The following is a 15,088-nucleotide window of genomic DNA, read 5'->3' as shown; positions in this document are numbered from 1 at the left end:
TTTACTTAAAGTCAAGGCTCATGAAGTTAGAGCGATAGCAACTTCAGTAGCGTTTAAGCAAAATAGATCCATTAAAAGTATTATGGACGCGACCTTTTGGAGAGGCAAGTCGGTATTCGCTTCATATTACTTGAAAGATGTCCAGACTCTTTATGAGGACTGCTACACACTGGGACCATTCGTAGCAGCGAGTGCAGTAGTGGGTGAAGGCTCTACCACTACATTCCCTTAATCCCAATATCCTTTTAATCTACTCTTGAAATTTTTAATCTTATTTTGGGTTGTACGGGAGACTAAGAAGTCTTTGGCAATCTTTTTGATTTGGCGGGTGGTCAAAATGTTGTTTCTTGAGAGCGCCCAGATTAAGGGTATTGATGAGGTCCTGTTATAGGGGTGTTCGCCCTGGACATAACAGCTCCTGGGAGTCTTTCAGCATCCTGAGAGGATGGCTGGGCTTCGTGAGGAAAGCGGACTAATGAGGCAGAGTAATCATCAGAGTTAGCTTCCTTACCAGGTACCTATACTTAAGTTTGTTTTTATGAAATATTTGTCAAAAACTCTTGAGCATACAGTATACGCCTTTATTGTTATAATACTGGTCTCTACCCACCACCATGGGTGTGAATCAGCTATTTATATATTCACCGGCTAAGTTTAATATTTAAAAATGATATTTTGATTATAAAATAAATTTTTGAATATACTTACCCGGTGAATATATAATATTAAAGGCCCTCCCTTCCTCCCCGATAGAGACCCTGCGGACTGAGAAGAACTGGAGTGGTTGAGAAGTATATGCGGTATCTGGCCGATAGTCGGCGCTGGTGGGCACACCCGCAACCTTCATGGCGATCGCTCGCGAGTTTTTTGGAATCTGTCGGGCCGTCGGAGACGTCATCTATTTATATATTCACCAGGTAAGTATATTCAAAAATTTATTTTATAATGGAAATATAATTTTTCTCAAAAAAATATTTAAAAAAAAAAAAAAAATTGTAAATAGCATTTTTTTGCAGGGACGTACCAGTACGTCCATGGGGGTAAAGGGATGTATTTTGTGAAACGTACCAGTACGTCCTTTTGGGGTAAAAGGGTTAAGAGATGACTGCTGGTGGTGGTCTTCGGCTTTGATTTTTCTTTCTTGTTTGTTGGAGGGTGTTCTTCAACTGCCCACTTGAATTTTGAAGTTATGGTGCTGGATGTCACTAGCAAAAATAAATTCATTAACCACTCATTCAGTCTTTGATAACCAACAGATAAACATTGCTGATCACGTCACTTGCACTAACTAAGAGGACTTTGGCAAGGAATCACAACAACTATGCTGTTGGCAAACTCTCTACTCTTTTAAACAGAATTTTTTTCTTTCATGAATACAGGCTTCTTTCTTTGGACATACTAACTTTTTAACTTATCCCAATCAATTTCTGTTTTGTTTATGAACACAGAAGTCTCCATCCTATAGGGCTTTGTGCCAGTCTGAAATAGAAATAAATTTTGTTAAACTACGTAGGTGGGTGAGGTATAGCAAAAAAAATATAATATATATATATATATATATATATATATACATATATATATATATATATATATATATATATATATATATATATGCAGTATATATATATATATATATATATATATATATATATATATATATATATATATATATATATATTTATATATATATATATATATTTATATATATATATATATATATATATATATATATATATATATATATATATATATATATATATATATATATATAATATATACAGTATATATATATATATATATATATATATATATATATATATATATATATATATATATATATATATATATATATATATATATATAAAAGAATATAAATACAACAGATTTGAAAAATAATCTTTATTTTTCCTAACTATTGTTTGTTCTTTTTTCTTGTAGTGTTTAATCCTTCACAACTAGCTCATCTGTAAACAGCCTCATGATTAGCACAATGCCCTACACCAAATATAAATGTCCAAATACATCTTACATCAATTTTATCAGTCTGCAGTACAATGTTACTAAAAAAGTTACAGTTAAGGATGGGGTGATGAATTAAAAGGAACCAAATATGTGCATAAAAGAATGGAAATTAATTTATCATCCCTCCCCGCAAGTATTTCACCAATAACATACATTCATTGTTAACAAGTACATAATCAATTATTATTATTATTATTATTATTATTATTATTATTATTATTACCTGCTAAGCTACAACCCTAGTTGGAAAAGCAGGCGGCTATAAGCCCAAGGGCTCCAACGGGGAAAAATAGCCCAGTGAGGAAAGGAAGTAATGAATAATTAAAATTAAATATCTGTAGAACACTAACAACATTAAAATAAATCTTTCCTATATATAAACTCTAAAAACTTAAAAATAAAAGGAAAAAAAAAAGAGGAAGAGAAATATGGTTGAATAGTGTACCCAAGAGTACCATCAAGCAAGAGAACTCTAACCCAAGATGTGGAAGACCATGGTACAGAGGCAATGACATTACCCAAGACTATAGAACATTGGTTTGATTTTGGAGTGACCTCTTAGAAGAGCAGCCTACTTAAGTCTCTCTTTTACCCTTACCAAGAGGAAAGTAGCCACTGAACAATTATAGTGCTGTAGTTAACCATTTGAGCAAAGGAGAAATGTTTGGTAATCTCTGTTGGCAGGTGTATGAGAACAAAGGAAATGTGGAAAGAATAGGCCAGACTATTCGGTGTATATGTAGGCAAAGTTAAAATGAGCTATACATAGAAATTTTCTAAATCTAGCTAAACCTTGTCACTGACATGAAAAAATACAGTATTGATGACACTTACCCAACATCTCTCATATATGAATGACAAACATTGACCTAACAGTTTTTCCGTATATAAGATATCTCGCTCTTTAGCCTTCAACTATCCCAATGTTGGAATTTAAAAAAAAATTGGTGATTAATATACTGAAAAACTTTGAGGTAAAAACTTCTTTACTTAATTAACTGGGAGATTTGTAGATCATCTTCCAAGTCTCAAATTTCTGTCACGGAATATGCCTGAACTCAGCAACATTGATCTCTTGCAGCGCTGGAGATAGGCTAAGATGGCGACTCTCCAAACACAAATGAGGGCCATGTAATGGGTAGATAACCTCGCACAGAAGCTGGTACTTGCAGGTTAAGAAGGTTCTCTGATGCAGACCAGAGACAAAATCTGTAGACTCTGAAGAAATCAATACTAATCCAGAAAAATCAGGGGATGATTCTTTTTGTAGCTCTGTTCGAGAAGACCTAAACAGAGCTGTCATGGTCATAATTGCTAAACCCGACTGTGCCACTTCCATCTTGAGTTCTGACCTGTGTTCAGCAGTGAGGAACGGAAATAAAGAAATAAACAAACTCTAAGAAAAGTATTGAATAATTAATATAAAATATTTTAAGATCAGTAACAACATTAAAATAGATCTGTCATATATAAAATATAAAGAGAGACATATGGCAGTCTGTTCAACATGAAAACATTTGCTGCAAGTTTAAACTTCTGAAGTTCCACTAATTGAACTGCCTGATTAGGAAGATCACTCCACAATCTGGTCATATCTGGAATTAAATTTCTAGAATACTGTGCACTGTAGTATTGACCCTTATGATGGAGAAGGCATGATTGTTTGAATTAATTGCATACCTAGTATTGTGTGCAAGATAGTATTTTCTGGGAAGATCTGAATGCAAAATAGGGTCGGAATTTTGAGAAATCTTATGCAACATGCATAAGGAACTAACTGAATGACTGTGCCACAAATTGATATTGAGATCAGGGATAAGAAATTTAATAGACTGTAAGTTCCTGTCCAACAAATTAATATGGGACTTAGCAGCTGAAAACCAGCCAGGAAAACTATACTCGAAACAAGCCAAAATGAAAGAATTAGAACACTTCTTCAGAATAGTTTTATCACTGAAAATCTTGAACGACTTTCTCAATAAGCTAATTTTTTTATGCAAATAGCAAAGAAACAACCAAATGCATGTCTCAAAATAAATTTGCTACCAAGAATCACTACTAAGATTTTAAGTCATATAGAATTAAAGAAAAATTATCAAAGATGAGATCTGGATGTTGAGCCATTGTCCTCAACCTACTTAGGATCATATATTGAGTTTTGTTAGGGTTTAATTTCATGTCCCATAATTTACACCATGCAGTAATTTTATCTAGATCTCTATTAAGGTATTTGGCAACCCCAGATCTAAATTCAGGAGATGGAATTAATGCAAAGAAAGTAGCAGCATCTGCATACACAAAGAGTTTCTTTTCTAGGCCAAACCTCAATATTGTGTATTTAGTATGAATAATAATGGGCCAAAAACTACCTTGAGGAACAACAGATATCACATTCTTATACTCATTATAGTGCCCATCGACAACAACTCTGCAATCTATCACTCAAAAATTCAATAATTATGCTGAGAAAAGACCCACCTAATTCTAACTGTTTGAGTTTAGAAACAAGTGTCTCATGATTAACACAGTCAAAGAAAGCACTAAAATCAAAGCCAATCATAGGAACATACCAACCACAAGTAAGGGATTTATGGACAGCATTGACATATGATCACAATTAAGAGATTTGTGTACAGCATTGGAGGTTGTAAGAAAGACATCACATGCTCCAAGGCCTTTTTGAAAGCCAAATTGCAAACTAGGTAACAGATGATTACCCTCAGCAAACCTATTTAGATATTTTGCCTAAAGACATTTACAAATTTTAGAAGATATGGGAATTATGGAAATTGGGCTGTAATCAGCTGGGCTAGAGCTACCACAAACACATTTACATATGAAGTAACATTACCAATTCTCCAGCAAGTACTAAAAGAACCCCTTCTTGCTAATTCGCAGAAAATAACAGACATATTAATAGCTACTAAATTGGTACTCTTTATAAAAAACAAAGGAAAAATACCATTTTGGGTCTACACCTCCATAAGAGAGTTTTGATTTCACAAGACCAAAAAGCTAAACTAGCCAGTTTGGCCTCGGGAAAACAAGAATGAGGAAGATCAAGTTTCTCAGTACTCTTCTTACTGTCAAACATAGCCAAAAGAGTTGCCCTTTCCTTCTTGACAGTGAGTGATGGAACCATCTGGTTTAAGTAAAGGAGGAACTGTTAAGTCCACACCAAAGAGTGCAGATTTATGGGTAATGCACCTTTTATGTTCCTGGGTTGTACCAGAAAGGGTTTCCTTTAATGTTTGAATCATGTTGGTTTTTTAGTTGAAGTATAAGCTCTCTGAGCAACAGCTTTCAGCTGAGTACAAATTAAGAGGGCTGTATAAAGTGCGGCTTTCGATCCTCTGTGTTATTCTGTCTTCGCTGCTCTTCCAGATCACACGATGCCTTCCAAAGTAACTAGATGCTCTACCAAGTTTAAGACGTCAGCTGCACCTGCTCTTACACTACCATCCCCTACCGACAGTTCGCCTAATAATGAACCAATGAACGTGTACCTTCCCAGTCAAGAGGGCACTGTGATTTTGTCAGCAGAATCGCAGTCCAGTGATGGTGCATCACAGACATTGATAACATCAGGACAATCGGTTCGAAAGGCAAAGTCACGTGCCGTGATGCTGAGTCCCAAACAGGAGCAGGACGTTGCCGATTGGTACAGGGAACGCGAGTGGCTGTACAATTTCCGATTGGAGACCTACAGGGATACGTGGCGGAAAAACAGTGCGTACGAAGAGAAGGCAGCAGAGCTTGGCATCACATCTGCTGAACTGAGAACCTGGGTCAAGAGCAAGAAGGATCTCGCATTAAAGATTCTGAAGCAGAAGACCTCGGGCAGCGAAGCCAAGCCTTTGACGAACCGGGAGCAGTGGGTCTTCAAAAATTTCAGTCATGCAGCACAGTTTGCCAAGCGTGTGGCTGAGCACAAGTGGAAGGAGGACGGACAGTTACCTTCTCGGAAGACGACGGTCGGGGAGCCAGGTGATGGGTTGATGCAGCCGCTGCTGAATGGCGGAGACAACGTGGTGTATGAGGCCACATCTAGCAAGGCTGCAACTCATGTGACAGTGAACTCATCTGTCGTCCAGGACCAAGTAAGTACATATGTAAAGTATACAATTCTAATGTTTCATTTGCTACACTGTATTCTATATTATTTTGTTTTGTTAATCATTATTATGATTATTTTTTCGTGTTCATATGTACCACCAGTTGTGTACTGTACTTGCAATAATACCACTTGTTCCTACGCAACATATTGTACAGACTGGCGTCCTTTAATTAGGGAGATTACTTTGGTGCGAGCTGGAATCGGTTGTTGAAATGGATAACAAGCATGAGTGGGTGCGCGGCAAAGCCACACCCATCTTAGTCTGTTTTCTCTTCACTTTTACTTCAAATGTTGTGCTGTTTATCTTATAATGTTAGTTGATATGGAATGCAAACAGAAAATTCGTGTTTGCCATGTGAAGATTGGTCACTGTAACCACTTCATGGCGATGACAGATGTAGATTTGCACTCTGATTGTGCTTTATTTCTGGGGTATATTTGTTCGAAGGCATCAACTAGTGATGAGTGTCAGTTGTGGCCTCCAGTGCAGTGACAGGCTTATGTTCTGAAGGGAAGGAGTGTGCTAGGCATTTGTTGGGGTTGAACTGTACTGAGCAACGCTAAAGAAGACTGGTGAAGGCTGCCAGCAATGGCTCTTCAGGGAGTGTGTCAGCTGCTGATGCCTCTGCATTTACCCCCATGAATTAGTCCCTAGGGTGTATGCCACAGAAGTGAGGAGAGCGCGGTTCAACATTGATTTTCTTTTAAGGCTTTTCCTGTGTGCTGGGAACTCTTGAGTGTTCGCTGCCCTCCTGCGAAGTCCAAGGGAACTGGTAATTCAAACACGTAGGCTGTTGATGACAAGTTTGACCTACAGAAAGCTTGAGTCTCCTTGGGTCTTTCAGGTAGGCCCTCTTAAGACCTAAGGAAAGCTTGAGCCTCCTTAGGTCTTTCAGGGAGGCCCTCTTAAGACCTAAGGAAAGCTTGAGCCTCCTTTGATCTTTCAAGTAGGTCCTCTAAGATGGTTTAGAGGGAGGTGGTAGCCAACTCTGCCTATCCCCTGGTACCCCCTGAGTGAGTGAGTTGCACAGGCTCTCTCATGGATGAAAGGCAGTCTCCTTTAGTTTTGTGCCAAGAGTGTGTGAGGTCAAGACTCGGAATCCAACGAAGCATGACCCCAGGATCAAGTCCTTCTCCATCCTCTCCCTCAGGCAGGGATGAAGAAAAGATGCTCTTATGTCCTGTGATTGCTTTGCGGTGCTGTCTGAAGAGGACCCGTACCTCAGGACTGAGTGTAGTAGACTCATCGTTAGCACTGACAAGTCCAAGAAAGAGGTGTCAAGAAACACGTTCTCTCTGGCTTCATGAGAAGATTCATAGAGCTTACTCCTTGGTTGATGAGAGAGTTGAGATGCCAGCCAGGAACCGGGCTCTTAAAGTTAGGGGTATTGCCTTGACTCTCACTTTTAAGAGCATCCTGTTGGTTGGCCAGGTGTCTGGAAGAGGCAAACCACATTTAGGGAGTGAATGAAGTGTAACTTGTTCTTAATAATCATTCTTCTACCCCGGGTAAATTGGGAGGGTTGGCGGCAGGAAAGGCATCCAGCCATGAAAAATTAGCCAAAACAACTATGGTCATTGAGTATAATCAGAATGAAATTAATGCTCGGGCGTTCCCCTTGGGCGACGCGTTGGGACCTCGCCTGATCCCTCTGAAAAATCAGGTGAGGTCCTGGCACATTGCCTGGGGGGAGATTAACCGGTGATGAAGTGTGGGACAGAGGTAGATGGAGAAAGCTGACCAGAAACATCGACCCCACATAGAAGTGGGAAAAGATGTAGACAAAGAAGAAGAGGTGGAAATTTTAACATGCTGGTCGGATCAGATCCTGGTAAGTTACAGTTCAGAGCCCCATTCTTATGAAGCAAAGCAGTATATCTCCTCATTCCCATATGAGCTTGGGGATGGTGAATCCAATACCAACCCATTACTCATATGCCTGGTGTTTGATTTTTACTGACAGTTCCCTTTGTGAAGGGGTTCTTTTTGGTTCGGTTTCATATTACTTTATGCTCTAGGTCTTATCAGTTCATCATTCCTATGATATACAATTAAAGGGTGTTAGTGTCTCTGCTTCATGTCTCCATAGACCAAGCAATAATCACTTACAGAGAAGTTACAAATTTGTTCAGTTTTATTTTAAGGGGTCTTCGACCCTCCAAGCAGTGTCTCCCTAATTAAAGGACGAGGGTTTGTATGTCGCATAGGAACAAATCTCAGATTTTATGAGTAATTTGTATTTTTCTTAGCCATACAAACCTGAGTCCATTAGTATAACTTGCCTACTCAACCACCTCTCTTAACTCCAGGTTCAAAGTATCAGAAGTGAAGAGAGAACCAATTAGGCAGTGCAGGGCACCTGCTCCAGGTGGATAATTGCTCGTTATCCATTTCAATGACCGATTCCAGCTTGTACCAAAGTAATCTCCCCAGTTACAGAACCCGTGTTTGTATGGCTAGGAAAAGTAAAAATTACCTTTATGACTTTATATTTTACAATTTATTTTCAGCTCACTCAACAAGTGCAGCTGAAGCGCCAGGAGTACCAAATGGACAACCGTGATGGAAATCGGAGGGCCTTGGCAGACCTCATCTACTATGCATCTGGCCGTATGGACGACGACACGTTTGATGAATTCCAGGCGGAATGCTTTACCCTTATCTCGAGCTGCCTGCTCGCTGCAAGACGCAAGAGGGAGTTCCAGTAGCAGAACATGAAATGGCAGCCGCAGCTGCAACCCATCACCTACATCACCCAGTTCATAGTACCGCAACACCAGGTCTATATTCCTCATCAGCTTGTGTTGCAAGCCCAGCCTCCCTCGTCAAAGGCCGTCATCATGCAGCCGGTAGACCAACCACAGTGGAGTTGGTCTCTCATTGCAGTTGCTACAATGTGCTCCGCCGTTTCGACGGCTGGCACCCAGGCTGGTGCCGCCGTGGCAGGAACTGGCAGTAGCAACATAATTGGCGAGTCCTTCAGCATGCTGAAGGCGAGCAGCGAGCTGGGAAACCAGTCATCCCGCAGTCGGCTGAATCAGCTGATCTCGCCCAAACCCTCCTCACCAAACCCGAGCCAACCACCAAGAAGAGAATCACCAGGGAACAGTCCTTAATGTTATTTGCTGACTTTTTCATACAGTTTTTTTTTTTTTTTTCAATATTTGTAGTTATTGTTTGCTGATAACCTTCTCATATGTTTCTTTTCAATTTGTAAAATGTATGTTAAAGTTATTTAATGTTATGTGCTGATGATATTTCTTTCCTAGTGTCCTAAAATATAGTATGAACTATAAATAAAATGAAAAACTAATGGTAAAAAATGGAAACAAAAGTCAAACTAAGATTAAAATTATATAAAAGAAATGAAAATATATGATGAAGATGAAAAATAGAATTAAAAAAGATAGAAAAGTCATTAAGAAAGCATAATAATTTAAAAAGATATTATTGTGAGAGCAATGCTAATGTCAGTTTAATTGGAAAGAAAAAATTTAATTGCTAAACTTTCTCTTTTTCAACTTTTTATTCAGTAGTTACATAATTGTACTCGCTTTCATAATAGTAATAAATATACAATGAAATAAAAAAATCTTTAAATCATGTCAAACTGCCATGGAACACCTCCAGCTTCAGAGTTTTAAGTAATCCACCAAGTAATGACTTTGCCTCTTCACTTGCGCACTCGTGTGTCCTCCGGACATTCCTCCCATGTCTGGAAGTTCACGGCCTTCTCGGCCCAGCGCAAGTGTGTGTCAGAGTTTTCCATGTCCACAGGAAGTTCTGAATTTAGTGTTTTGATGCATAGCAAGTAGTGGGGGATGCACCACAACAACGCTGTGGTGGCAATTGTGTCTGGTTGCTGTGGCATGGTGGTCAGTAGGTATCAGAATCGATTGGTGGTAATGCCAAGTGCATTCTCCACAACTCTCCTTGCTCTTGACACTGTAGTTGAAGACACACTCTGAGTTGGTCATGTTCTGTAATGGCAGTGGTTGCATGTGCCAAGTCTTCAGAGCAAATGCATCATCACCCACCAGAAAGTATGGCATTGGAATACCATCTCAAATAAAGGTTCTGGATTGGGTAGCCCAAGCTCATCATTTTCCAAGTAGGCATTCAATTCTGTGTCATTGAAAATGCCTGCATCCTAACAACTACCATTGTGGCCCACGTCAAAAGTAAAGGAACGACAGTCATTAGAATAATGGAGAAGAATCCTGTATAGTTAGTTTAGAACGACTCCCTATGTTTTGGATTCTTCATGGTAATGTGCTTCCCATCACATCACTGGCTCTAATGATGTATGGGGAATTCCACCAATTCTTGAAACCTGAGACAACTTCTCTCCAGCCATCAGGTGTGGTAAGACAAACCACAAGCTCAGGAGAGTACTTAACGGTGATGGCTAGGCACACTTCAGGAACAAAGAAGTTGGTGATGTTGGCAGCAAATCGGAAGGGCCAAGAAAGGGACTTGTAACTGTCACCGGTAGCCAGGTATCTCAGGGTGACTGCTAGCTTAAATCCTAATGGGATAGTTTTCCTGAAGTAGGTACCATTCTTCTTTATGCGTGGCCCTACATGACGTTCAAGTTCTGTGAACGTGTTGGGATGAACTCAAAGGAAATTCTTGAAGCTTATTGGATTTTCTGCATTCAATTCCTGCATAAACTTCTCATACAAGCCATCCATTAGTGTTTTGAGTAACCACTTTTGTAACCCTTTTTCTATGTCCTCTGTGTTCTTTTTTTAGTCCAAGATTTGTTTCTGTGTCATAAAATGCATTTTGTGTCCTAGATTATGACTTGACTACAATATACTATACTATACTGTACTGCATTAGCATAAGGGAGGGGTGACTTCAGTGCTTAGGAACAGTACTGTACTGTATTTACGTGTGTTCCTACTTGTGTGGAAATTCTGCTTATACCACAGCATAGGATCAGATCTCCATCTTAAAGAGAAGCCTACTATATACTGGACAGTACTAATTTTAGTGCATTTAAGGAAGCGACAGACCAGGTGTTTCTGAAAAGTTAATTTTCAATCTAGAATGACACCTTGAATTTTAAATGAATTGCATGTAGTTGAAAAAATATTGTCAATAATGAAAAGATATAGTAGAAGAGGATCCAATGTTCTGGTAAAGTTTAAAAGCAAAGACCTCATGATAAACAATATTAGAAGCAGCAGTGAAGTTCAGATCAATCATACAGACTTCACGACGCGAATCTAGGATTTATTTTCAACTAATGAAATTGTAAGAAGAGTTACAAATACTGTACCAAGGGCCTTGCAAAAGCCAGACTACAAAGTATCTTTTTAGACCTTCACTTTCATTTTGAGCACTAGAACTTCATGGGTATGCTTGTGTAATGGTTTTGCAATTTCAGCATCCTCATATTATTGAGATGTGTTCAATTGTTCACCTCCTTTAGTTTTGACAAGGAAGAATAGTCTGTTGTTAATGAATTCTTTATAAAGATTTGTTGTCATCCAGTCTGTGGTCAAACTCTCTTCCCAGTAGCCCTTTGAATAATAAAGGTACCTTGTCCAAATTTCTGAATGGTATATAACATCTTTACCATCTCTAGTACGGTAGTTTAGTATTTATGATGTTGCCAAAAGTAATGGCAATAAGTTGCAGAAATCTCTGTACAAATGAATCTAATGTTTTGTATGGCGCTTTTCCCCAGTGTAAACTGGTCTTATTATTTTGATCTCTTCTTTACCATACTAGTAATTCATTGATGTTTGTGCCTAGATTGTATGTTTAATTTTATTAATTTTTTTTTTTTCAACATTATTAAAGCAATTTCCATTATCATTATTCATCTTTTTTATTTTGCAGGCCTTGCAAGTGCCAGTTGGTATAATACGAATTATTTGATGGACGAAGTAAACTTGGAGGAAATTAGTTCTGCTTTACCTGAGCATCAAAAAAGGTTGCTGGAAAGAGGTTATCTGCTTGATAATGACGAGTGTGATGACAGTGAAAGGCTTGCCAGGAGAAGGTTAATGGCTAAGGAGCGTGCAAAAAAATACAGAAACAGTTTGACTTCTGAGCAACTGCAAGCATTAAGAGAAAAAGACAGAGAAAGAACAAAGAGGAGAAGAATGATGATGTCGGAAGATGAGTGTCTTTTGGTTCGTATAAAAAATAGGGAAAATGCCCAAATGAGAAGAATGGATGCTAGAGGGTCAAGATACAAAAAAAGAAGTGATTGCTTGGATAGTGATGAGGAAAAAGCTCTCTTGATTAGAGAAAAAAATAGAGAAAGGATGCGATTAAAAAGGTTAAACATGACAGAAGAAGAGAAAATCATAGAAAGGCAGAAAAATCGAGAACGTGTGCGTAAGAGAAGACAAATTCAAAAGGCAGAAGCACTTTTAAAAAAGTTAGTCAATGCCCATAATGACATGTTGATGAAACAGAATACGACAGTGGATACCAATAGTTTTATGCAGAATTTAATGGATGTGAATACGCATAGCAGTACAGGTCCCAGTATTGGTGAACAGCTTAATTGAAAGGCTATAGAAGCTAGTCAATTAACAGTGGAGTTGATTTAAATTTGCAATTACGTAATAAATTACCGTTTTAATTTCCACAAAAAGGAAACTAATAAATTTTTTATTAGTTAGTACAATTCTCGACTTGAATATTTTTTTGTAGATTGTAAATTATAACCTTAAAATTATATCTACAGATTAATTCATTGATAAGTACTCTAGAAATCCTTACTCTCCTAGAAGTGTTATTGACTAGAACCATGTAATTGAATGTTACAATGAAGATACAGTTCTCAGTGAAATATGTGCCAAGATATCACTCAGAGTTTAGTTTCACCCAAGGCTTTGAATGCTTTTAAGGTCAATGTTACAGTATATGCAAAAACACTATTAGCTTGCTACCCTACTGGTATTATACTACTGTTCTTTTTGAATAAAGTAGTAGTTTTACTTGTAGTAGATGCATATTGTATTTGGATAATTCAATGTGATATTTTTAAAAAGATTTTTATTTCAATTTCCAACTAAAGTGACATATAGGAAGAGGAATTTGATATCCGGAGCTAGATTTCTGCTCATGCAGGAAGGCAAGTGAATTGAAAACGATCAATCTGATGACATCACCGTTGGAAAATGAAGTTATCAGTAATTAATACAAGGATGTAAGATCAATCCGATTTTAGGATGTCTGTTATCTTTTCGGAATAATATTGGTCTATTCCTAGTTCCAGAAGGTTAACTAAGGATAGCAGATTGTCTCTGCCCAAGAACCATAGGGCCCAGATTAAACAAGACCTAAATTCCAAATTGGAGAATCTTGAAGTGTGCCAACTGAAGGTCTTTAACAAGTGATCTGAATAGCATGAGATAGGTGATTTGACTGATTTAAAAGCGAGGTCCTTTGGTTGCTGTAGGACCATTTGAAGGTAGGATAAGGCAATCCATGCAAAACACTACATATTAACCTGATAGTTTTATATTGCCTAGGTTTACAGGCCATACTATAGGAATGAAATTGAAGCCTTTCTCATGAGCTGTTAATATTACATTAATCGGGTCACAGAGCTCCAACAAAGTTTTCACTAAGGTTTGATTATTTAAAAACAAATTTTTATTCCCATAGTTTATTACTATATGAACCCATTAATTTCATTATCCTCATATTTAGGTTTGCTATGATCCCGAAACTCGGTCATATATTTAAAAGATAAAATAAGAAAAAGAGTACTTCTCACAACACTAGCCCACAGCTGTAAGATCAATGGGTTTGGGAGATGGACACAATGAATATGATTGATGGATAGCATAGAAATTGTAAAATAGTATAACATGGACCCAGGCCAGGCTCTTTTGGAACTCAGGATGGTTTATTCATGGGATTTGTTAAACACAAGTGAATACATCAAGTAAGCTTGGTTTAGTTTCATAAGGATATATACATTATTAACCAACTAACAAGGGAGATGCAGGAGTAGGACGTTCTGGATGACTACATCTCTGAAAATAGGGAATGGAGTCGGAAGATTTGGAAGAAAGCAGGGCTCCGGCATTTATCCTATAAGGTAATGTTTTGTGCATCCCTATTAAGATTTTTATTAACAATTGATGAATAATGTTGTTCCTCCCAGAATGATCTGTCTAGTTGACATGAAGGTATCCTCACCGCTTGTTTCATCCATTTACCTGTCAAAGGATAAGTTGAGGGTCGGATCCCAGAGAAATCCCGAAAGCGAATTCTATTACCTAGGCACATGATCTTCCCTGCCCCCAAATTAGTTGAGATATCCCTTTTAAATTGGGATGTGTAAGTGATTTTAAACGTATCTATATTTTGAGTTAGATAAAGAATAGCCAGGTAATTAACAGATCAATAGGTAAGATAGATATATGTACATGTTTTGGTTAAGGGAAATGACCAGTAAAAGTCATCGGACTTCATGAGTGATTGTCACACGTTAGTTTGTAATGTTGCACGAATGCTGAGAGTAACATTGTGTTGGTAACATTAGGTCATTTCTATTTCATAAGCAAAACATACTAGGAGAAAAAGTTGGGAATTTGATATCCTTGTAGGTTTTGCATGTTAGGTAAATTTATGATGCTATCATGACTGGTTACTTAACAGCATTTTAGTCTGGTTATCAAACATTATTTTAGTAATGTTATCAAACAGTATTTCAAATGTTAGATATAATTTTGTTTGATTATATTCACAGGGGATATACAATACTTCTTTCAATCTTATCAATCCCACTGTATAGCAGGGTCGACCACTCTAAGTAAACTTTCTCCATCTGCTTGTAGGCCGTGCATCTTGTTTCCCGAGTCTCCCCTCTTCCATATCCATCTTCACTATATCTATCCATTTGTTCCGCTGATGCCCCACACTCCTCCCCATCACTGGTATGTTCTTAGCTCTCTTGATTGATTCCA

General features: G+C 37.9%; 1 protein-coding gene across 2 annotated transcripts in view; it reads left to right on the top strand.

Moving 5' to 3' along the window:
- The window catches only part of LOC137652423 (zinc finger protein 821-like), a 35,995-nt gene extending 23,150 nt beyond the window's left edge, over positions 1-12,845 (top strand). Inside the window, exons 3-4 of one of the 2 annotated variants that reach the window (XM_068385826.1) lie at positions 5,407-6,122; positions 8,651-8,864. In XM_068385826.1, the coding sequence (XP_068241927.1) occupies positions 5,407-6,122; positions 8,651-8,848 (914 nt within the window). In that variant the 3' untranslated portion in view covers positions 8,849-8,864. Of the gene's footprint in view, positions 1-5,406; positions 6,123-8,650; positions 8,865-11,993 lie in introns of those variants that run through there. The other variant, XM_068385827.1, reaches the window with a different exon arrangement.
- The last annotated feature ends 2,243 nt before the right edge of the window (positions 12,846-15,088 follow it).

Source organism: Palaemon carinicauda, chromosome 13, assembly GCF_036898095.1.
Source record: "Palaemon carinicauda isolate YSFRI2023 chromosome 13, ASM3689809v2, whole genome shotgun sequence".
NCBI lineage: Eukaryota > Metazoa > Arthropoda > Malacostraca > Decapoda > Palaemonidae > Palaemon > Palaemon carinicauda.
Note: the sequence above shows the minus strand (reverse complement) of the source record. Positions and strands in the feature narration are given on the sequence as shown.